The 23,443-nt window shown below is 36.5% G+C and overlaps 2 protein-coding genes across 3 annotated transcripts; both read right to left on the reverse strand.

The window, feature by feature from the left end:
* Positions 1 to 1,767: 1,767 nt before the first annotated feature.
* Positions 1,768 to 7,597, reverse strand: LOC140759813 (probable N-acetyl-gamma-glutamyl-phosphate reductase, chloroplastic). 2 transcript variants are annotated; one of them, XM_073096492.1, is made up of 14 exons: positions 7,461 to 7,597; positions 7,209 to 7,373; positions 6,289 to 6,396; positions 6,104 to 6,190; positions 5,924 to 5,974; positions 5,718 to 5,789; positions 5,320 to 5,439; positions 3,608 to 3,668; positions 3,429 to 3,509; positions 2,877 to 2,956; positions 2,694 to 2,783; positions 2,347 to 2,475; positions 2,155 to 2,263; positions 1,768 to 2,035 (listed from the first exon to the last, which is right to left on the reverse strand). In XM_073096492.1, exons 1-13 carry the CDS (start codon positions 7,512 to 7,514, stop codon positions 2,156 to 2,158), a joined length of 1,206 nt encoding a protein of 401 aa, XP_072952593.1. In that variant the 5' UTR covers positions 7,515 to 7,597; the 3' UTR covers positions 1,768 to 2,035; position 2,155. The 2 variants fall into 2 exon arrangements, with proteins under 2 accessions (XP_072952593.1, XP_072952592.1); XM_073096491.1 differs by having other exon boundaries at positions 2,150 to 2,263.
* Positions 7,598 to 8,132: 535 nt separating this feature from the next.
* On the reverse strand, positions 8,133 to 22,835 carry LOC140759629 (kinesin-like protein KIN-12F). Its single transcript, XM_073096241.1, has 38 exons — positions 22,643 to 22,835; positions 21,854 to 22,565; positions 21,138 to 21,293; positions 20,976 to 21,059; positions 20,697 to 20,816; positions 20,334 to 20,447; positions 20,162 to 20,254; positions 19,883 to 20,043; positions 19,708 to 19,782; positions 19,482 to 19,569; positions 19,350 to 19,408; positions 19,185 to 19,248; positions 19,021 to 19,086; positions 18,761 to 18,940; positions 18,359 to 18,463; positions 18,026 to 18,261; positions 17,886 to 17,955; positions 17,732 to 17,797; positions 17,591 to 17,650; positions 17,420 to 17,499; positions 17,263 to 17,347; positions 15,419 to 17,161; positions 14,810 to 15,217; positions 11,506 to 14,001; positions 11,314 to 11,421; positions 11,070 to 11,221; positions 10,893 to 10,977; positions 10,451 to 10,525; positions 10,077 to 10,319; positions 9,888 to 9,986; positions 9,659 to 9,733; positions 9,519 to 9,577; positions 9,316 to 9,427; positions 9,124 to 9,234; positions 8,861 to 9,031; positions 8,714 to 8,779; positions 8,498 to 8,617; positions 8,133 to 8,381 (listed from the first exon to the last, which is right to left on the reverse strand). The coding sequence occupies exons 2-38, from the start codon at positions 22,562 to 22,564 to the stop codon at positions 8,253 to 8,255; spliced, it is 8,925 nt and encodes a 2,974-aa protein (XP_072952342.1). The 5' UTR covers position 22,565; positions 22,643 to 22,835; the 3' UTR covers positions 8,133 to 8,252.
* Positions 22,836 to 23,443: the final 608 nt, after the last annotated feature.

Raw genomic sequence — 23,443 nt, forward strand, 5'->3', positions numbered from 1 at the left:
ATTTTTTAGTGCTTATACCTCATATCTCAAGATAAAAAGCATGGTCACCAACATATATATATATATATATATGTGTGTGTGTGTGTGACTAAATTATATTTTTATCTCCTTACTTCATGTCATTTTATTTTTTATAGTTATATCTAAACTGAAATTATTATTTTCTTATTATATTTAACTATACGACAGATCGAATTTAAAATACTCATTAGATACAAAGTTGTAGAGAATTATATAATACTCCCTTGATTAGATTTTAGATGATAAAATAATATACCATAACAATTGGATTGAAAATAACCTAGTTTTTTATTTGAGTTTGGCTCGGTTCGACTTGACTTGAGTTTAGTTTGAAAATAAACTTAATTTTAGACTTAAGCTCAGCTGAAAAATGATTTTGAGCCGATCGACGCTTAAGCTGAAGCCGGCTAGCTCACGATCAGCTAGTTTACACTCCTAAGGAAGATTAAAAAAAAACTAATGGTATAATGGTATAACGTTGAAGAAAAACTAGTTTTAAACTTATCTTTTTGAAAGAACAAATTGACCTTATCTCTAAAAAAAAAAAAAAAAAAGGAAAGCGAATCTCTATCAAAGTCAGCGTATCAGCGTATTTAATGCGAATGCGAATAGATTGTAAGAGTACTCGAGTTGATAGCGATTCGCTCTCTGGGAAGCGTGATACATTAGTTAGAACTCGTCTATTTCTTCAACAAGTGTAAGTTTTTCTTTAGTTTGTAGAAAAAGTAGATGACTTACGCATAGTGTCCAATATTTCCTAGATTTAGTTGAATCACTGTGTAGCTTTTACTTTATACTTTTGCATCACTGTATGACGTTTCTGGATCGAGTCTGCAAACGCCATCAAATCTTTTATGCAGATCATTATCCTCATCCTTATCCACACTTCAAAGTTTAGCAGTTGACTTCTCTTCCTCTCTGTCTTCCAGACTCCACCAAAATCTTCGATTTCTTCTTCTTCTTCTTCTTCTTCTTCTTCTTCTTCTCTGACAAATGTAGTTAGAAAATAAAGATTGACGTTGACACAAAAAGGTCATAGTTGATAGGATTCAGGAGATCTTATTAGAACAAAAGTTGGTGCACATCTGTTTGAATCTACTTAGTGGCACAATCATAAATTAGATTCCTAATAGCAATCGAAACCTAACAAAAGTTTCTGATTGATTTTTTTTTTTCTTATTGAATGTTAGGATTCAGGACCCACATCATATTAGATGATAATATATGGCGTAACATCAAGTTGTTGATTCGAATTCAATTAGCATTTCTTATGTTAATTTCCTCATGTCTGTTTTAATGATGAAGGATGGTGTTGTGATAATACTAGCCTTCCTAGATTTCATTCTCCTTACTCTTTTTAAGTATTCTGGAACAAATGATTAGTGGATGAGATCTCTGAGAGTTTCAAGAGAAAGAAGCTTGAGTGATACAAAGTAGCTATCCACGTTCCTTGGTGACCATCATAAGATGATGTAGCATGGCATGATGAGAGGACAAGCATCCCCATGAAGTACTCCTTATCCATATCTCTGCAGTATTGTATAGTGGGTCCCATGCCACCTTGTTTCCGAGTCAGCAGACAGCTCTCACCTTGCTAAGTCCAAATCCTGAACAACTTCATCATAATTATGATGCATGCACCAAATGAAACTCTCAGGTAATAGAATAACCATTCTCAGGTCAATACTAGGCCAGCCAAGTCATTGCTGGAAAAGTTTTGTAACTGGAATCTATGGACCCATCTTTTGCTCAGAAATGGATATTTGCCGTAAAAGATTCTCAATTATTATATTTCACAAAATTATTTCAACCATTTCCTGAATGTAAGAAGTACATCACCCATAATAAAATTAAAATGCATGATTTCATTTGTTCAAAAATCATGACATCCTGCCAAACAGCAAATGCATCAACATTTATGACACTCGGTAATACCCCAAAATGGCGAAACACTGAACGGAAGATCCAATCCCCCTTCGACCTGACTTCAGTCTATTATATCTTATATATGGTCCTGCAATATAATGCAGTTTATTATCAACTAGTAAGTGCAGCTAAATATTTAGAATTGGATCTATGAAAAATCTGGAACACAGAAAAAAGGGCATAATTGTTCGCATTTATCTACCTAACTTTAAGGAAATAATGGCTGGTACTCGAGCCCCATGTTCTCTGGAAAGCCCATCATCAGATTGAGGTTTTGTAGTGCTTGACCTGAAGCTCCCTTCACTAAATTATCAATCTGCAGTGGATCACAATAATTGGTCACATGTCAAAAAATCGACTGTTCAATGATAAGCATTAAAATTGAAAAGGAAAACATACAACAGAGATTATGATAGCTCTCCCTGGAATCCTATCTTCAAATACATTCATGAAGCAGTAATTTGACCCTCGAACATGACGCGTGTGTGGAACAGATCCTTTTTCCAACAATCTGACAAATTCCTCACCCTGCAAATTGCCATCTAAGGATCAGAAAAAAGAAGGAAAGAATACCAAGTCATAGATCAATGACGATCACAATTTTTTTCCAAGAACATTCTTTGTTGGATTCCCAAACTACTGCTCAGCATGATTACAATATAAACCAAAGATTAGACCTCCATTCTTCATATCAATGTAACTTTAGCAACATGGCTAGTCCCTCATAACATAGCAAGTGAACAAACCTCATAAGTACACATAAGTTGCTGGTGTAAATCATCAATAGTCACCCCAGGTGACATCTCCACATATATTGTTGATTGCATACCACGGCTCTATTCAAAATTCAAGTTATTTTATTACAAGCAAAGTAATTGGAAATATAATAAAAACCACTAGGATAAGAGAATAAAGAAACAAATATTTACCATAGGCATCAGATGTGGAGTGAAGCTGACAGTTACTTTAGAATGTGATGCATCGGAAAGTCCTTGTTCAATCTCAGGGACTGACATGATGAAAAGAATTAGCATACTGTATCCAAATGAATAAGCTTGGAACCAAACAAGAACCAAAAATAAGATGCAACATAGGACACAATTATTAGATATCAGAAAAATCAAAATTCCTTTTAAGAGTTAAGACTAACTTAAAATGGAGAATCCTTCATGCATAGTAGAGCTTCAATAATTATGCATGTCGTTCCTTTAGCTAGTCCCAAGATAGATAAAGATTTAGTGCAGAAGAATTTATCGATCATTGACCGTGGTTATCGCGATAAAGGAAAGAAAAGCATACATCAATCATTTTAAAGATTGGCCGCTGCAATATATTGTTACCAAATTTCATTACCTATGCTTTAGCAGAAAACAAATATTGTATCTTAGATCTATAAAAATATCTCCACAAAGCAGAAAAAATTGAATCAATAGATGTTATCATAGAGACTGTATTCTATGATAATGATGCCAGTGGAGTACCATGACGATGCTTGGTGATCCCATATGAGTGAATTCCTTCAGAAATTTCAGTATAAAGGTTTGCCTCCTTCGCTCCACGTCCTATAAAGAGAGCCTTAGAAGTTTCTCAAACTTTTATAGGACAAATACTAAACATAAAGCTTCTCTTTTATTCCCTAAACCCTATAATGTATCCAAACCTGCTCCGCTAACCCCAGATTTTGCATCAATTATGATATTTCTCAGTTCTATCAGGCGTCCCTGCATAATAAGGAAATAATAAAGAGAAAATTAGTTCACATCTCTTGTAATAACACATACCCAAGGAAGATAGAAGAGGAGCCAAGCTATTTACAGAAAAAAGTTTTAGGTTTTAATAATAGTAAGATTAAGCTCTTGAAATTGAATGTATTCATTTTTTATATTAGATGTATATATTTTTCATAATGAAATACACATAATTTACATAAGAAATACGCACAAGTGCCCATTTTCACTATTCTGAAAATTAGAGGGGTTTTTTTTGTGCAAATGCCCTAGAGGGACCTCTCATGTTCACTTTTAGAACAAACGAATTTTTGGATGCTAAAATTAAAATGAACACTTTTTGAATGTGTAATGCAACCAAGAAGGCAATACTAATTGCAGTATTAATCAAACTAAAGATTTTTCTTTCAAGCATAACTCCTCTCCTTATTACCGGTATGTTTATCCTCACTGATAAGTAAGCATTAGGAAGGAATTGCCATTAGGGTTGTCAAAATAATCAAGCCGACTCAATTAAGCTCGGTTTGAAAATTAGTTAAACTGAGCTTGATTTTAATCTTCAAAATTGGTTCGAAAATAATTTCAAGCCAAACTTGATCATAAGCCGACTCGATCAAATAAGCTCGATAAGGCTCGACAAAGCTCAAAATGACTATAATATATATATATATATATATATATATATATATATATATATATATATATATATATATATATAATATGAGTAATATTTTCTATACTATACTATAACTCTATTATATTCTAAGAATTACTTAGGTGGATTATTGTGTACTTTGATCTTATAGGGCCTGTTTGGTATGAGTTCAAGGAGGATCATTGAACTCGTTTAGGGACTCCTAACCTAGTTCAGTAACTAAATATTTTTTATCTTTTTTATACCTAACCAAGTTCACTCTTAAAAAAATCAAGACTATGAAATAAGACCAACTAATTAAATTCGGGGCTTAGCCTCAAACCAAACAAGCCCATAGAGTTTAGTTCTAAATTTTGATTCGATTAATTTAAATTCAATTAGGCTTTATTTTAAGCTTGATTCAAGCCTAAATCAAGCTTAATTTAATTCAGGCTTGATCAGGCCAAAAATTTGGCTTGAATTGATTAAGGCTTGAAATTATCTATTGATTGACTCATTTAGGCTCGAACTCAAAATTGGCTCGAATTAAAATGATTTCAATTCAAGCTTGATCACAAATATAGGTTCAAAATTAATTTCAATTCAAACTTGATCAGAACTAGGCTCGATCAAGCTCGGCTCGATTACACCCCTAATTGCCATCAATTTATTCGTTCTCATTTTATTCAATCCACAGACCATAGGACTTTGGAGAATGTCCTCAAGATGAAAGTAATAGCATCTTGTGACTACTGGCCTTGCAAGCTATTTTCGCACTTAAAAATGGAATAATGGTTGCATAAATAGTTTTAAGTACTTTATCCTCAAAGAACTATGCTCTAAACAATAGGCACATGTACAAGTGGGGTGCATAAGTGCATTTCAGAATATTAGTATTTCATCAGTGGGTCTATTTAAAAAATATAAGAAAAAATCAGTGGGTCTATGGCGTATTACAAGTCTCTACAACTGTTCAAACAAAAGATGCACAAGAGATAACAAAGTCCAGACCTTTATAAGTGGAACAAGAGGAAGTTGAATGGATGTAGGATAGCATCCTGGGTTTGCAACAAGCCGTGCACTTTGTATTTTGTCTCTTGAAACCTCCGTCAAGCCATACACAGCTTCTTGCTGGACACAGAAACAAATATCACCAAAAAATTACAGAATACACCCTCTATAGTAGCACTACAAGAATATCATAATAAATTTCAAAAGATTCATTCTACTACAACTGAAACTTGTTGACTGATTCAGTCCAGTATGAGCAATGACAAAAGAACAAGGAACTATGACCCCATACATTACTCTTCTTTGCAAGAGCGTAAAAACTGAAAAATGTTAACAATTCTATAATGCAATGGGAGATAGAGAGGGAGGGAGAGGGAGAGGGAGAGGGAGAGCTCTACTTGTAATTCTAATGCTTTATGAGGTAGGCCATACCATTCTTCATATTCATCAGTATTACGCAACCGAAAATCCTGTAAAAAGTGCAAAGTAATTTAAATAGTTACATTTCACCAAGAATAGCATGACAAAGAACTCCACATAAGCAACTGAAGTAAATGAAGAATCATATATTTTAATAAGTAGTGAAAGGTCACCCAATGCATACTGCAGAGAGATCGACGATCTTCAGCCGCTTAGGTAAGCCCTTAATAATCTCCTGTAAGAAGGTACCAATCTTGGATGTTAGGAAAGGAATGAGTTATTAGCTACATCTACAAGATAGTAAAATAGTTTTCTTTATTCAATAAATAGAATTTTAGGCAAACAATAAAATAAGCAAAAGAACCTGTGTTGTTCCATGTGGCAAGCAGCAAAAGACAGCATCAACCTTAGAAAAATCTGCATCTTTGATGGCAACCATATCAGGCAAGTTCTGCAAATCAGATGACAATCAGCGATCAGTCAGTCACTTGCACCAAAGAAGGATGTTGAGAGAGAGGCAGAGACAGAGATAGAGAGAATTGAACTTACTTGTGTTCTCAAGTGAGGAAATACTGATCCAATTGATTGACCAGCTTTTCTATCAGCAGTCATCACTGTGATACTGAGATGTGGATGGTTCACTAGGAGGCGGACAATCTGTTAAATTAAAAGGTACCTTTGGAAATCAAAACTTTGTTGAACGAGAAAGAGATATCCACATCATAACAAGGTTTCATGCATGTGAACAAGTCAATTGGTTGTATCTAAAGTAAAGCAAAGTATGTTTCAAAACATGGAAACGAATTTCGGAAAAGTTACAAAGTGCAAAATGCAACAACTTGCAGGGATGATATTCCTTCGATCTTGGGGTACTGCAAGTGAAAATTCAATAGACACAAAAAGTATGACAACAATTTCCATAGGTAAGCTTAACAGCTCATCATGAGAGTGCATGCTTAAGGTACAATATACGCTGTTAATATACATATAACAGAAGAAAATTACAGCAAATTAAGTAAATGAAAAGGATCTAAAAAGGGAAAGAAAAAAAATTAACTTGTCCCTACGAAATCAATCAAAATGAAATTGCCAATCAGGACTTATCTCTGATATTAACCACTCACTATTTCACCACAATCTAGTCTTTACTCTTCAGCGGTCAGCAGCAATTAACTTCTATATTACTGCTCAGATGCAATAGGGATTTTAAAAGTTCCTCTTTTCAAGTAAAGGGCTTCCTAGAGACTAGGTTATGCCCATCTTTTACAATTTATAGTACCAACTAATTAAGTTCCTCTCTCCAACCGCTAAAAGTACACCCGTTTCAGCAAGAGTCCATATTTCCAAGAATCTAAATCCATTCTACATTATCTACTTGAGTTGATTAAACAACGAACTACCACACCACATGCCAACCCAAGTAGGAAAGAAAAGTTAATACAAAGAATAACAACAACAAGAGTAAGTACCTCAGCCCCAGTATAGCCACTGGCTCCCAAAACCCCAATTCTGACTGTCTTCTCCGTCCCATGGCTCTTTTCCTCTGGAGATTGCAAGCTCTGCGGCAAGGGAGCCACAGATGCTCTTACGCGAAGCACAGAACCATTACATTGTCTTGATTTCAACCCGACGACCTACCATCAAAAGCAAATTTTTAGCGAAAAAATATCCACTTTCCCCCTTTCCTTCCTTCTCTAGAAAAAGAGATTCCAATTACTCACGTTTCGAAGCCTTCCAGCGTCCAAAGGAAGCGATCCCAACGCCGCCGAGCTCATAGAATCGATTGATGCCTCCCAGATGAAGAACCCTGGGAAAGAGGAGGACTGGAAGTGGTCTCTTATTACCTTCTAATATAGGTGTAGCCAAGAGCCCTCATATAACATGAGCCTAGACTAAAGAAAGTATTTTGATAAATAATTTTAAAACTAAACTAAAAAATAGTTTCTTTTTACTTTTCATTCTTCAATCAGAGAAAATATCTCACTTTCTTCGGTAAAGAATCATAATGTTTAATTAATATTCCCTATTTGACACCTTTCCAACTAATTTATTTATTTTTAATCGGTAGTAGCTTTCTCACACGAATTAATTATTAACTTACTAATTTCTCTAAAAATTAAGGCAATATTTTGGTTAGTGGATAAACCTCTTTTTTATTTTATGAATAAATTCCCCCCTATTTATAAACTTATAGACAATGCCCAAATATTGCTCACTCTTGAAATGTGCTTAAATATCGTTAATGTGTATAATTTTAAATTTTGCATGTTTTTCTATCAAATGTAAGGAGTTGTGATAAAATTATCACCTCTTTCTTTATAAAAAAGTGTATAAATATTTTATTTGCGTTTAAGTTTTATATTTATAGGCGAAAAGAGCAAAGACATTGCAACTGGAAGAAAAGAATAACTGCATTTGACGTATGAAAGAATGTGATCCAAAAGTTGTTAGCTAGCAGCTAACAACCATTTTGTACAAATTTGCTTCACCCCAATCTGTCCGCTATATCTATATCATAAAGAGGATAGATGTGGGGAATCGCATGAGCTTGGTGAATTGTAGTTCTCGATCGTCCTTGAGCAAAGTGTCGAGGATTCTGAATCGAGCTCTGACAAACGAACTTTTTCACGTAATAGTTTACACTGCAATAGGAATGTTCCCAATGTCAGTAAATCGAAAAGGTCAGTCTAGTTCAGCAATAGTACTTATCAGGTCAGCTGAACTTTTGAACATCATTTTGAAAATAAGTAAAATTCACCTTCAGCTTCAAATCTTGCACTTCATTCTCCAGCGAAGTAATATGGTTCTTCAATAGATTAAGCGCATCTTCTGCCGCTGCCAAACTTGTATCGTATGTAGGCTTTGTTATTCCTGCGGCCTGCAATACCCAAATATCATGTAACATAGTAAAATGGTTGAACTAATCTAAGAATATAACTGTAAAGATCAGAAACTAGTTCCTGATAATAGTAACCTTTAAAACACTGGTACACAAGCTCAAAAGCTCTTGGGCCAGCTTGAGCCTATCCTCTTCGCTATCCTGATAAGACGTATTCAAATTAAAGATCAAATGTTACTTAGCATCTGTAAAGATCATCTTCTCATTAAATATCACACGCACTTGTAGTTTCCTACTCAACAGCTCCTCGTCATCTATGTTAATATATGGATTCTTTCCGCAAGTAGATCTATAGTGTGCAAGCTCTTCTCTCACACGTGAAAGGACAGCCTCTGACCGCTGAAGCCTTGCACTTAGTTCTTCATTCTGTAGCTTCAACAAAGTGTTCTCTTCCTGTGAATTGCACAAACATATTAAAGTAACAGAAACAAATTGCAGAAGAGAAAGTATATGTATTAGCAGAGTGGAAAATCAAAACGCGGTACCTTAGTTTTAGCATGATGGTGAATACGCAGCTGAAGATTTTGTTGGTTGGAGAGCTTTTTCACTTCATCTTCAAGTTCCATAATCATCTTCTTATAGTTAGCATTTTCAGCCTTCAAATATAATAGTGAATTAAGATTATAAGGAATCTAAAACAAAAAAGGAAAGATATGTTTCAAGAAGACACTACAAACCTTAAACATTTCATTTTCAGTTGTCAGGAACTGTTCTCGATGCCGAAGCTTTTCAATAGTAATACGAGCAGCCACCAGTTCTGTGTGTCTTTGATTTATCTCATCAAGCCAGCTACAATATTTAATATCCCAAAGCATTTAATTTGCTATAGTGACTTTGAAATTGGCTTTGAAAAGGTAGTGTTGAAAAGAGATGCATCTACCTCTGTCTCTCTTTAATAAATTCATGGAGCTGCTTCTTCAGCTTGACCACCTCTTGCATCTGTCGAATATACAACTTCCCAAATCAATACCAAGAAAGACAAAGCTCCATAATATTACCAGGAATTCTATTGGAACAGACCTTCTCCTCATGTTCTTGATTGTCGAAAGGAGATGTATCTTTTATCTTTGTCACTTGATGGTTGCCTAGTAGTGACTAGCAGCAATAAAGTTCAAGTTAGTAATAGAATTCTTAGTGCTCTGAATGTATTGTGTACTTGGAACAGCATTACATTCTTTAAGTTAACATCATTAATGTCATAATAAGATATATTACATAAATCAGACCAACTGAGGTTGGTTTATCTTACCGCATAGCTTGTCATATCTAACTTGACCCCTAACAGATCACGAATCACGTCATGAGTCATGCTTTCCGCTGCTGCTAACCGTGTGTTCAACATGAAGATCTTGAAAGAAGATGCAATGAAGTTACATATACATGTAATCATGTTACATGAGAGACACCAATAAACATAAATGATCAAAGATGTTCATACCTCCTTTTGCCTGTTTGCAGCTAAGGCTTCAAGCTCCTCTATCTGACGCTTTGCTGCAGTCAGCTCTTCATCTTTCTCGGAGTTCATTTGTTGAGCTAGTCCCAATCCAATACATTTAAAAGGAGAACCTGAACCCCTAGATTTAACTACATTCTTTTCTGATTTGGTCGGTCCCATGTTTGTGGCAACGGAAGATACAGCTTCAATCTTAACTTTCTGTGCCATGGCCTCCAGATCCTTGAACTGATTCAACATTGTTGCATTTCATTTATTAGAAACCAGACAGTTCTTTTCTATTTTCCATTTTCAATAAAAATTGACATATATATGCAGAATGATATTATTCCTGGAAAAGATTTGAGAAGCTATTGTACCTTTTGTTGGTACTCTCTAGTCTGTGCCTCCGCATGCATGTTAAGCTCAGAGATGTGTGCCTTGCATTGTGCAATCTGTACAAAATAGGTAAAAGAAATTCAGACTAAGTACATATTAATACTTTATTAGGCATTTTCTTGTTTTACTATCTTGGTCGTTCATAGTTTGCTGTTTACATTAAAAAAAAACTTGTTTATTCTTCACACCGTCATACACTAATTATTGAGTTATCCAATTACAGAAGGTAGAAATAATTACTTCATTTCCATGGATGTAGAGTTGATAATATACTTTCAGTAACAACAACATATGGGCTTGGCAATGAGTGCAGTAAAAAGCACCAGGAATGAGATTGTTATGAACTTTAGTATTATCAGACTAACTCAACAATTATAAACTGTTTTAACTCAATAATCATAAACTTTTGCATGACAGTTGTACCTCTACATCCTTTTCAGCAACCTCCTTCTGAAGAATTTGAATATTTTTCTGGGCCTTTTGTAGTTCACTGTTCACATTAAGATGCCTGTAGAGAAATAAAATGAGAATATATATATATATATAGTGGCCCTGCAAAGGCTTAAGCATCTCAGTACTAATACGAGTAGTCATGTAAACCTGGACAAGTCAATATCCCGATCTTCTAAAGTACTCCATGTTCTACCAGAGGAAGGCACTGTCAGCATTTGATGCCTCACTTCCTGAAGTTCCATTTCTAGTTCTTCTCTCTGCAGTTTTTGTCTTTCAGCTTCAGCTTTGACGATGTCCACCTTAAATATAAGCAATCGAAATCATAATTGGAAACTGAAACTTGACGAGAAAAGCCTTGAAATAAACATGAAAAGGAACAGAAATGTTAAACCTTGTTTTCCAGTGCATAAACAGTGCATTCAAGTTCTTCAATAGACTTCTCCAAAAGCTTGACCTCTTCTTCCTTTTCTTCAGCATAGGCCTTCCTTTCCTCCGCCATCTGTAAACCAATATAAAAGGAATAGCATTAAAACAATGACAACATTAACATTGTCAAGTTACTAATTGAAAAGGTTTTAGGCACCTGTTGAGCTTCCACAGCGATAGCTTCATTTTCTTCAGCAATAGCCTGTGACATTTCCATCTTCTCTTTCAATGCAAGCATCTCAGAACCAAGACGATCTCTTTCCTCTGAAAGTTTGGAAATGTGATTCTGCAAATTTTCAACACCACAGTTCCTTTGACTAAGCAAAGTTGTAAGTTCAAGCAACTCTTCTTCCAATCTCTCCACAATTATATTTTTTTCTGCCAACTCTTCCTCTATAGCATTTTTAATCCCCTTAATGTCTTCCATCTGAGATTTTAACTCATAATTTTCAGTGGAGAGTAAATTCAGCTTGGAAAGCTTTTCAGAAAGCTCTAACTCAAGATCAGTAATCTTTTCGCTCTTCTCCAGTACTTCAGTTTCTAAGATCTGTCTATTAGAAACAGCATCATCAAGTTCACCTGACCTAGACGCAAGTTCAGCTTCTAAAGACTCCAGTGCCACAACCATCCTTTCAATTTCATCCTTTTGATCTTTTGCAATAGATGCCGACTCCTGCAGTACTCTCAGATCAAATAACAAACCCTTTGATACCTCATCCTTCCACATTAAATCACATTGGAGAGAATAATTCTCTGACTTCAATTTCTCAACACAGAGCTCGATGAGCTCTAACTCATTGGCAAACTTAGAAGCTGTTTCTTTGTGTTCAATTATATCTTTACGAACCCTGTCTAATATCAGATCAATATGTCCATTCATGACATGAAACATCTTATTCACATCCATATCTAAAGATTGTGCTAAATCGAAGCCCGCCCTAAGCATTAAGGCAAGCATGGAAACAATTTCATCTTTCTTATCAGAAACTGCTGACAATTCGTGTTTCAATAAATCATTCTCAGACTTCAATGCATTTGCTTTTTCAATTTCAGTTTCCATGATCTCAGCATTCAAATCACGCTCCTTAGATATGACTGCATGAGAACATAGTAATTCCTCTACTTGTGAATTTTTTCTGTCCAAATCTGTTTGCAGAGCTATAATCTGGGATTCGCATGATAGAATCGTGTCCCTTAACTTGGAATTTTCCTGTTCGATAGCATTATTTTGGTTAATGGAAGACGTGAACCCCAATTTTGTTGTCTGCAAATCCTCCGTAATTCTGACATTGTCTTCCTTCATCTTCTTGAAGTCATTCTTCACTCTTTTATTTTCTTCATGCAAGGAATATAATTCATCCCTCTTCAGATCCCCATCTATATTACTTAGAGTTGCTTCTGTCATCATTTTCTCCAACACCTGATGAAAAGTATCTCTTTCTTTCTGTAACTCACTTATTTGTGAGGCCATCTGATTAATATCCCCAACATTTTGCTCCATCTCAGACACCAGAACAAGCAACTCGATGTCTTTAGCAAACATATTAATCATAATCAACTCAGTACGAGAATTTGCTGCATTCCTGAACAATTCAGATTCATTAAAGCACTGCATATCACTAGCCTCAGTTAGACCTGTCGATATAAATTCAGAAGAGACATTATAAGTGAGAAGATCTAGGTCTTCCTGAAGCGAGTCCCTAAACATTTCGTTGATAATCAGGACTTTATCTAGCTGTCGAGAGATTACTTCATTTTCCCTTGATGCTGCAGCTAAGGCATTTCTCTTGTTAGCGTCAAGCTCTTTCACCAAGTCTGCAATTTCATTGTACATAGAGTTTGATCTAGACAACATTGACTCTTCTTGCAATTGCAGATGCAAAATTTTCTTCTCAAAAGAACTTAACCTGGACTTGAACTCGGCTGTTTCATCTTCTTTTTTCGAAATGCGATTGAAACTGTTATTAATGTCAGCCAGTAGCTTTCCTTTGAGAACACTACATATTTCAAGTTCTCTTTTTGCTCTTGTGTTGTGCTCTCTCAGATTAGAAATTATAGAATTAGATTCGGACAGCCCTTGCTGAAGGAAACCATTCTCCACATTCAGCCCAGTAACTCTCTCCAATAAAATTCCCATCTGGCAGAGATGTAACACAGAAACAGCACAATCTTTTCCAATGATTGCTGACCAAGTCTCCTCCAACCAAGTTCTTGCTACCTCTGCAAAGTTTTGAAGCTGAGACTTTAGCCAGTCAGCATCACAAGCTATAGACCCAAATTTCTCTGAAATGTAAGATTGCAGATGCCTAACAATTTCCTCTAAATCCAGAACTAAGCTCTTTGCTTCCAGAATGTCAGAACAAAATTTCTTCTTCATTAACTCATATTCTTGTTCCTTCATATCAAGGGAAGACCGCAAACTCTGTACCACATTTATTAAACTATTTTTTTCGTGGTATAATATGCTTTCATTTTGTTGATACCTTTCTATATCAAGCTTTGCAGATTCATTTGCTTGCATCAGTGCATTGACCAAAATATCAGCTTCTGCTATAGTTTCTTGAGTTTCCTCAAGCTTCGCAAGAAGACTTGAAGCCTCAAATGTTTTCTGGGTGGAAACAGCCTTTGCATCATTAAGCTCAAGTTCAAGTGCCTAGGAAACAACACAGTTAGAAAGTTAGTTTAATAACTTGGCAATATTTCTTTAATTTACTTCAAGAAAAACCAACAATGTGATAGGAAAACATCAAGATAGTTAACTAGAAATTGCAAGAACTATCGGTATATTTATAATAAAGAATTAAAGATGCATGAAATGTTTCTACAAGGGACATTCCATGATTTGGAGTTGGGTGGGAACTTTAAAGGAAAATAGGAACTGGAGAAAATCAAATGAAATAAAAACTCAATGCACTTTTTCTTCAATTTATACAGAATTCCTGTTTAGGCACTCACCACTATGTTGTACCATACTCATTAACTTGAAAAGAGTCAAAAGTTTGTAAACATGACTATAACGTAGAGTAAATTTACAACAATCTAGAGCATAGTTAGAAATAGGGTAAAAAATTAGACTTTAACCTCCATTTTCAGAGAGAATAAGTTCATGGATTGTTTGGATTACAACAATGCACTACTTGTAAATCTGCCAGTACTTGCAAGAAAAGGTAGATGTTCTTCCCTAAGGTGAATTGATAAGTTATGACTTCTATTAAGATACTAACAAGGAGGATGAGTCTTTAAATTTACTACATAGTGCCTATAAGCATTTCGCTATAGAAATTTAAAAAGCATAGGAAAGCATGTAAAAATATGCACAAATCAAGAAAATATGCTATAATAAATGTTATTCTCATGAGTAATATGAAAACTTTATAGGATAGAAATTAGTCATCATTGGACCAACAAATTGGCAGAATATTACAGCAGAACTTCCAGGAAGTTTCTCTAGAAAACATTACCTCTTTTGTTTTGTGCCAACATGCATTAGATGCTGTGGCATTGCTCTCTATTGTTTGCAGCTTAGTTTCCAACAGTGACATCCTAGTTTGAAAATGATTTTCTTTATCAGTTATCTCTGAATTCATCCGAAGCAATTCATCCATGAGATACTCAAAACTCGTCTTACTCTGAATCTCACGTTTCTTTATCTCTTCCTTTTCGTTCAGTATTACAGACATCTGAGCTTGTATTCCCTGTAGGCAACTAAGTGCAGATTCCAACTCCTTCCTTAGAAGGAGAATGGTCAAACCTCTATCAAAGGTATCCTCTGATAAAGACTTGTTTGGACTCTTGCTCGGTAAATGGTTAGTATTATCACCAGACAGAATTTCAATGCTGCGTTGCTTCTTAAAGGTAACATCCTCAACCTGTGATAGATGGAATAGAAACCTGTGAGATGCAATAGAAACCTCATAAGAAATATTAAATTTCCAACACTGCTTCCAAGCCAGATTAACTAAAATAAAACAAAGTATCTGGAAGAGAAATATAAGAACTTACTGACAAGAGGAGCGAGATAGGTTGACATGGTTCAGCTTGATTATCAATTAACAAAAGCATTAGCTTACCTTGTCCTCAGAGTTGCTCTCTGTACTTTGAACAAAGTCATTTCCTGAATTGTACACTTCTGCAGGGCAGTTGGCCTGTTCAACAAAAGCATTCATGCTTGGCATTAGTGTATTCATTTCCATTGCAATCTCATTTATTGCCCGCTTTGCATTCAAAAGGTCTGCCGCTGTTCTTGATAAAGCAGAGTCTTCCTCTTCCTTTTTCAGTTTATCTAAAGCTAGTGTTTGTTCATTCTCCTGAGCATCTTTCAGCAATGCAGTAATGAACTCCTGAGATTGCATTAATTGAGATCTCAGATGTTGGTTCTGCTTTTCTGCATCAGTTTGTAGAGCAACATAATAATGTAGGAGAACTTCCTCCTGTATATAAAGTTGTATGGACTCATCAAGCATGAGTTTCATATGGTCAAGTTCTTCAACATGTGCATCATTCATCTCAGTTAATCTGTTTACAGCCATGAAGGCAACAGTTGCACGTACTTCAGATGTCCTAATATATTCTTCATTTTGTTTGATGCTATCTTCCAATTCGACTAAAGCAGATGATTTTTCAGATAATTCTGATGTTAACAGAAGAATTACTTTTTCTTTTTCACTAGCTTCCTGTTGTTGTGCTTCTGTTATTGCCAGTGTTGCTCCTCTTAAGGACCTCAACTTCCATTCCAGGTCATCTCTTATGCCCTGTGCATCATCCAAACACTTCTGAAGCTCTTCAATCATCGCATCTTTCTCAGAAATGCCCCTGATAATCCTTCCAACCTGTTCCCCAATCCAACTACTTTGACGGCAGGACCCAGAGATAGAAGCAACCTGATCAGAAGCTTCTTCAAGAGCTACATTTCCATCAGCAAGAGCATCTGCGATCTCATGTGCTAATCTTTCCCAATCTTCAGTCAGCAACCTAAGGCCCCTGTCTTTCTCCACAACCATTTCAGAAAGCCTTTTGTTCTCTTCTGCTATCAAACTTAGCCTTTCATGCAGGTCTCTTGTCTCAGTTTCCATCGCCACCAGACTTTGCTTGGCCAGTAACTCATTTCTGCTGCTAGAATCAACCTGCTGTTGAAGAGCTATGAGCTCTTCTTGTAAGCATACAATCACCTCAGCTGTCTCAACCTCAACCTGTCGACGTACTTCATCCATTTCTAGCTCAAGATATGTTTGTGATGCCTCGTCGCTTTGGTACCTTAAGTTCAGACAACGTGCCTTATCAAGGGATGCTTGCATTCTTTTCATTTTATGCTGCAAAGGTGAATCCTCACTATCAGAAATTTTAAGAGGCTGGCCTCTCAGACTCTCTTGTGCAAAGCATAGTTTGTTTTCCCCTTGACAACGGACGCCAAGTTGATTCTTTAAACTGGAGATCTCAAGATCATGTTTCTTTAGAAGCTCTATATTTTGGTGGTTATTCTCCCTTAGTGTTTCAAGCTCATTAATTAATAGGATCTCTTGAGATTCAAGAGCTTCAATCACAGATCTAGCATCCTTTAGTTCACTCTCTATTGCCTCCTGCTCCTTGCTTAATTGGAGGGCTCGTTCATTTGCTATTTTGAGCTCGTAGTCCACATAAAGAGCTCTTTCCTCTACCTGTATACGTATTGCCTTCTCTTCTGCTAGAATTGTTTTGAGTATATCCAACTCCAGCTGCAAATTCAGAACTTCAGAATGACCTCTGTCTTCATGAGAGTAGGCATCCATCTTTACAAATGCTTGTCCATCTTCCTGGCGTGGTTCTGAACCCAGATCCTGATATTTATCAAGAACGTGTAAGCTGACAGTTAAATTACATACCATACTACAGAGAAAATAACAGTCTCAGAAACAAAATTTAGTTCAGCTTCTCTTACCGTATTCTGAGGTTTGGCATTGAGATGTTTATCATGGGTTGCAGACTCAATCTTGCTCAACTCTGCATGCAGATCAGTTATCTCCCTGCAAAATAAAGGGTCACATGCTTAAGTAAAGTAAGGTACAGAAAAGAGGAAATGAAACATAAAAATGTACCTGGTTAGTTTTTCATTTATTTCCAAGCAAGATCGTAAATCTTTTCTGCAGTTCTCCAACTCTTTGTTGGTCATTTTCAACTGAAAATGCACATATAGCATAATCATATTTTCAAGGAAGAAAAAGCTCAGTCATGAATAAATTAATCCTACTTAGACAAATAACTGATACCTCCATAGATAAAGACCCATCAGCGCAGGCTGAGGAAGCAAATTGAGGATGTCTACAATCCTGAGACCATTAAAAAGTTTCTGTAAATATGGAAAATAAGAGAGAAATTACATGAAGAGAAATTAGGTACATAATTTCAACCTGGAGTTCCATATCGGAGTTAGGTTGCTGATTGCATTCGAAGTCCCCATCAAGGATTTGTATGAGCTATAGATGCATGGCATGAATAACTTGTTAGTGGCAAGGTCACTATCAAATGAAGAAGTCTTAGTAATAATATGACAGCAAAATAGACCTGGTTGCGCAGCTGAGCTACTTCATTTGATAGAAGCTCCTTTTCTCCTTCTTCGTAGAAGTCTTGGAACCTATGAGTATGCAAAGAAGAACATTTTAAAACCTTGTGATGAAGGTTTACCTCGCTAGTCCAGAAACTACCTTCTGAGTTGGTCTAAGAGCCTGATATTTTCTAATGCAAAACGAGTTACTTCAGGATTCCTATCAACTCTTGCATGAAGCAACTGTATCTCTTCAGTCAAAGCTTTGTTTTCTTCCAGAAGATATACATCTTTTGGCATTTCACCATCTAGAAGGGTCTCCATTCGATGAATCTTATCTTCTCTAAACTTCAGCATCATTTTACTGCACCGTGTATCCTCCTCTCTCTGACGTACCTGTTAAAAAAGTTCCATCGATATTAGTTTTCACTTCCCAGTAGAACGTTTTGCAGCAAAGGCTCAGTGCACTTGTTCGTCATAATTCAGAAGGTACCAGACGGTTAAGCTGTTCAATTTCAGCTTCAAGTTGCTTAATAGTAGTGTCCGCCATTTTTTCCCTTCGCAAAGAACCAACTAATGTTGCTTCCAGAGATTTCAACTGCAGGATGCCATCCCAGTTTCAGATCATGATGGTGAAAATTATCATCTAACACAGAGAACATTCCCAAATAATGTAAAAATGCTTTTATAGAGAGAAAACATGCAGGAGTTCACGCACTCGGCTGGTAGCTAGTACCCTCGCATGGTTATCATCTAAATGTGCAAGTACTACATCAATCAATTAAAGGAAACTCGGCAGCATGTTAAAGGAACATAAGTTTAAGATCACCACCAAGCAACCAAAGAAAGCCTCCACTTTACAAGAGTTAAAGCTCGCATAAGAAAAAGAAAATACCTGTTTATTTGAAACTCTTATGCTGTGCAAAGATAAATCATCAGTGTTCACTTGACCCACTCCTGGTACTGTCGCCATTGCTGAAGCATCAGAATATTCACCCTCAGGTTCTTCAAATATTGCTGTACGAAATGATAGAGATCTTGAAACATTTTGACGCCTGAGGAATGCAAGCTCCTCCTGATACAGATAACCGTTTCTGAGTTTAAGTTCGAATGTAGCAGATATTCCTATTTTCAAATGAATGAATTGCACACAACCTTCAAGAGACGTATCTGATGTTGCAAACTTATTGCGTCTCCTGAAGCATCTTCATTCACAACAGCCTAGAATTTAGGAAAGAAACGAATTGTGACCAATCAAATGACATCAAGATAATTTGATAGAAGGTAAAAAAGCAATATTTTATAGGTAGAATGATTACATTGTTCTGAATGAGTCTTGCACGCTGAGCAAACTTGAGGGTACTGAGTGTTTCACTAGCAGCACTGCGAAGCATGAGAAGGATGACATCTTAATATGCCTGAGATAAACACCAAACCTAATGTACAAAGTAAAAGAGGCAGAAAACATGAGAAAAGTCACCCACCAAATTGAAGGACTGACATTTGCAATGATCATTGTTTTTGAGTTACCACCAAGTGAGTCCTGACAGAAACAGAATCCTTAATTTCTGAAAAGGTGAATAATTACATGTAGGAAAGTCAAACAGGATATTTACTTGGAGAAGAAATGTCAGCCTTGAGTCTCTGTATGGAACATGTCTTTGCTTTCCATTAGCCAACTCAGATAGAAGCATTATTACATGACTGCAAATCCATGCTTGCAAAGATCATTTGGGGTTCAAATTGAGGTAATTTATCGCATTGGCATATTACTAGCTGTGAAATGAATGTGTTTTGAATGAAGAAAATACTGTCGTCAATAACGAATGTCGTTATGCATACCCAAGTGTAGATAAGGATTTATTAATATTGGCAGCTTCCTTCAAACGCTCACCTTCAGCACCTGACATCTTTTGCCTGTTTCAAATGGAGGGGTCAAATATTTGGGTCTTACAGGCAGCAATCATGATGGTGATAGACTGATAGTTGATCAGTATCACTAGTATCATAATTTTACCTTTCTGAGCCAGCTAAATCTACAAGGTTTAGTCTCGCAAATCGAAAGTTAGTAGATGAATCCTTTTCCCATCTGCTCTCAATGACACATGTAAAAACACTGTGGGAGCGGCTGCTCTCACGATTCATATTTGTTGCAGCAACTTTCCTATTTGCTGCACCCTGAGATAGAACCAACACGGTGTGAGTGACAGGCTTAAACTGCTACAGAACTTACAAGCTCTTAGGCTATTGATAACTTCCAAGCACAACATGACAGGAAATTCAGAGATATGTCTACCTGAATAAGAAGCTTCAGAATATCATTAACACTCTCAACTTCAAATTCAGTAAGATTTTCAACATAGACACCGTTTCGTATATCTTCTCGTAACTGCTCAAATATACCACATTCTCAACTCAAGTAACAGCATCTTACAAATCTAACATGAAAAGACAGAATAAATACTTACAAGCAGATTGCTGGATGAAGGATCAAGAAGATCACTGATCTGTTCATTGTAGATCTCCAGGAAGGAACATTTGCAGCTGTATTTAAGTTTCTCATCCCTTCTGCTCTCCTCTTCCTGTGATTCAACAGTAAAATGAATTACAATAGAAAATGCTTGGAATTCCCATACTGCTAAGTGAAGGCCATGTATGAACATTGGAAGTAACAACATAAAAGATAAGCATATAACAAGTATATAAGTATACATGACATTCGTGGAACAACACATCAGAACAATTACATAGAGTAATAGGGCACATATGGCCTCTTATATGTAGAGAGAGAATTATAACATTGTGAGCCAAAATGATGGTGTCACATTTACCGCTCTGATTCTTGCAAACAAGAATTCAAAAATACGTGGTGTCATCCCACGGTCCAGGCTAGGCCTCACTTCCAGTTCGCTGATTTCTCCAAGCATCGTGTATGTCTTCCCACTCCCTGTCTACAGCCAAGAGAACAAAAATTTAACATAACATGTGAACTATTATTGGCTAAAGAGGAACCATTAACTAAAAGAACCTTTACTTTAATGTTGTTCATCATTGCATGCTTCTGCAAAGAGAAGCTAGCATCTACCATTGTTTTAAAAGTTCAGAAGTACCTGGCCGTAAGCAAACATGCAACTGTTGTATCCAGACATACAGTTCTCAACCATCGGCAAACCAGCCACTCTGAAAAGCATCTCCTGTGAGAAGTTACAAAAACGAATAAGGTGACAATACCTATAATGCTAATTTTCTTTCTATATGTGATGACTTCAGACCTGGTTTACTGTTTCACATGCAACATAGTCAAATGTAAAACGTGTTTCTGGTTGCCCTATCCATGTAATGCTCTGTGCATTCTCCTGCTTCAAGCATCTGTTGTAACCTTGCAAGCTTCGCTCTGTGCTATTTAGAGGACGGACACGGATCACGACCTGAAAATGTTAAACAATTAATAATGACCATTGCATCTGTTTCCTTTTCTCCACATAGAAGTTAAAATTTTGATTTCTAATTGTTTCTGTTCTCAAATCTCATGAAGTTGCTGCTTGTTAAATTCTCTTGGTGCTCTCATACGTACCGTATAACTAAGAAAGGAGGAAACAAAAGGTTTGCAAATATTTGGATCTTTGAACCTGTGCTGGCTTCTAACAATGATCTTACAACCTCAGATCTATAATTTATAGAGGATAGGAGCTAGAGGTGCATATTTAGTTTTCTTCTAATCTTACTGATTTGGAATATCAGGTTTATTTCACCATAGCAGCTCTTTTAATCTACATGTGCCTGAATTATGCTTTCTGATAAAAGTCATTTACATAAATACACGGTAGTATGATATGTATATTGAAGAGAATAGGAATTTTCTGCTTGACAAAGTAGCTTAAAATGTTCACATTTACGATTTGGCAATGTAAAAATGATATATCGAGTAATTAAATAAGAATTAAACAAGTGAATTTCGGTGGCCTGCTGATGACGAGAAGATGGATACCTGTACATTATGATCCATCCAGAAAGATGGATCCTCCTTAAGCTCAAAATGTGGCACTTCAGCAGAATTAACTACTCTTGGTGGTGTGGAAGCTATTGGAACACCCTTTGATGCCATATAAAAGCTAATGGCCCGATTCCCTACACTCATAGGAGGGCGGGAGCCGCTGTGGCCAGCATAAGCTGGCTTCGAAACACTTTTGGTGGGCGTGCTCTGGGTGGAACTGCTATCTGAATGGACCGATGATGCTTTCCCTGCCGTCCGATAAGTACGAGGAGTATTCATACTATACACAACACCAGTTCCTAAGCTTATTCCGCGGTTAATCGGAGGCAATTGGCTTGTGCTATGGTGGCTCGACTCCTCCATACAGTTCGCCCCAGGCTCACTCTTTGGAACCCATCCAAACCGGTTCCTTGACGAAGTCTGCTTCTCCGGCGTACGGAACGGCAGGTGCCCGTCCGAAACCTTGGCCTGGATCTTGGAAGGAGTCGTCGCCTCCGCCTTCCTCTTCAAATTTGCACCTTGATCCAGCCCCGGCTTAGGGTTCTGCACCGGCTCCTGAATTGCGTTCAGAGGAGCCCTAGAGGGATCCGAATCTGGCTGAAAAGCCAAGGGTTCGGCGGAATCCAGCGGGAGATTCTCATTATTTCCTTCCGAAGAAGGAACCTTTCCGGGGTTCCGACGAAACAGCTTCAAATCCCTCAACATTCTGTGTAGAAAAATTTCAACTCAAGATCGAAACTTTCGAGTCAGAACACGAGGAGTGAGAAAGGAAGATGGATATACCTAACGGAGGAGCACAAGAACAAGATCCCACGACCCCTCTTCTCCAAATTAGCTCTCTAGGGTTTACAGATCTCTAGGGATTTGGAGTAAAGAGGAGAAACCATAGAACAAGGACGAGGATTTCTTTCTGGCGGTCGGAAATGGAAATCTCTCTCTCCCTCTCTTCTCTCTCTTCTCTCTCTTCTCTCTCTATGATAGTTGAGAGGAAGGGAGAAAGACGAGGGCTTAAGATTTTGAATTGGGGAGGAGGGGAAGAGTAACGGACGGTAGAGATTTTGGGAGATTTGAAATTGAGGGTCCGTGGCCATTCGGGTTTCGAATTCGGGGGCAGTTTGGGAAATTGGGATTTCTTTTTCCCAATTTTAAATGGTGTGGGCCATGTGAACAACGGCTACTTTCTATTTGTCTCGCACGAAATTTTAGAATTTGAAAATTGTAGGCGGATAAAAAATTTGCAAGTATCGGTAGATCTAACCGAGAATTTTGAGGATTAATTGCATCTAGCTTTCGATTTATAATAATAATACACTTTAGTGTATACTGTATATATAAGTTAGGTGTAATTTATTATAATAAAATATATATCGGTCGTAATAATATATATTGACTATAGAAAATATATGAACTCAGATTTATATGTTAAATTAAAAAGTTAAATATAATCAATTTGAAAACACTCATCTTAACACTAAATATATATGGAATACTTAGTTCTCTCAAAAAGAAAGTAGATAAAAGATTTAAAAGTCATTTCTCGTCTTTTATGTTTCTCTTATATATTTTTAGCATGCGAAGTCATAC

Source organism: Typha angustifolia, chromosome 4, assembly GCF_048772165.1.
Source record: "Typha angustifolia cultivar Huaian chromosome 4, ASM4877216v1, whole genome shotgun sequence".
In the NCBI taxonomy this organism is placed as follows: Eukaryota; Viridiplantae; Streptophyta; class Magnoliopsida; order Poales; family Typhaceae; genus Typha; species Typha angustifolia.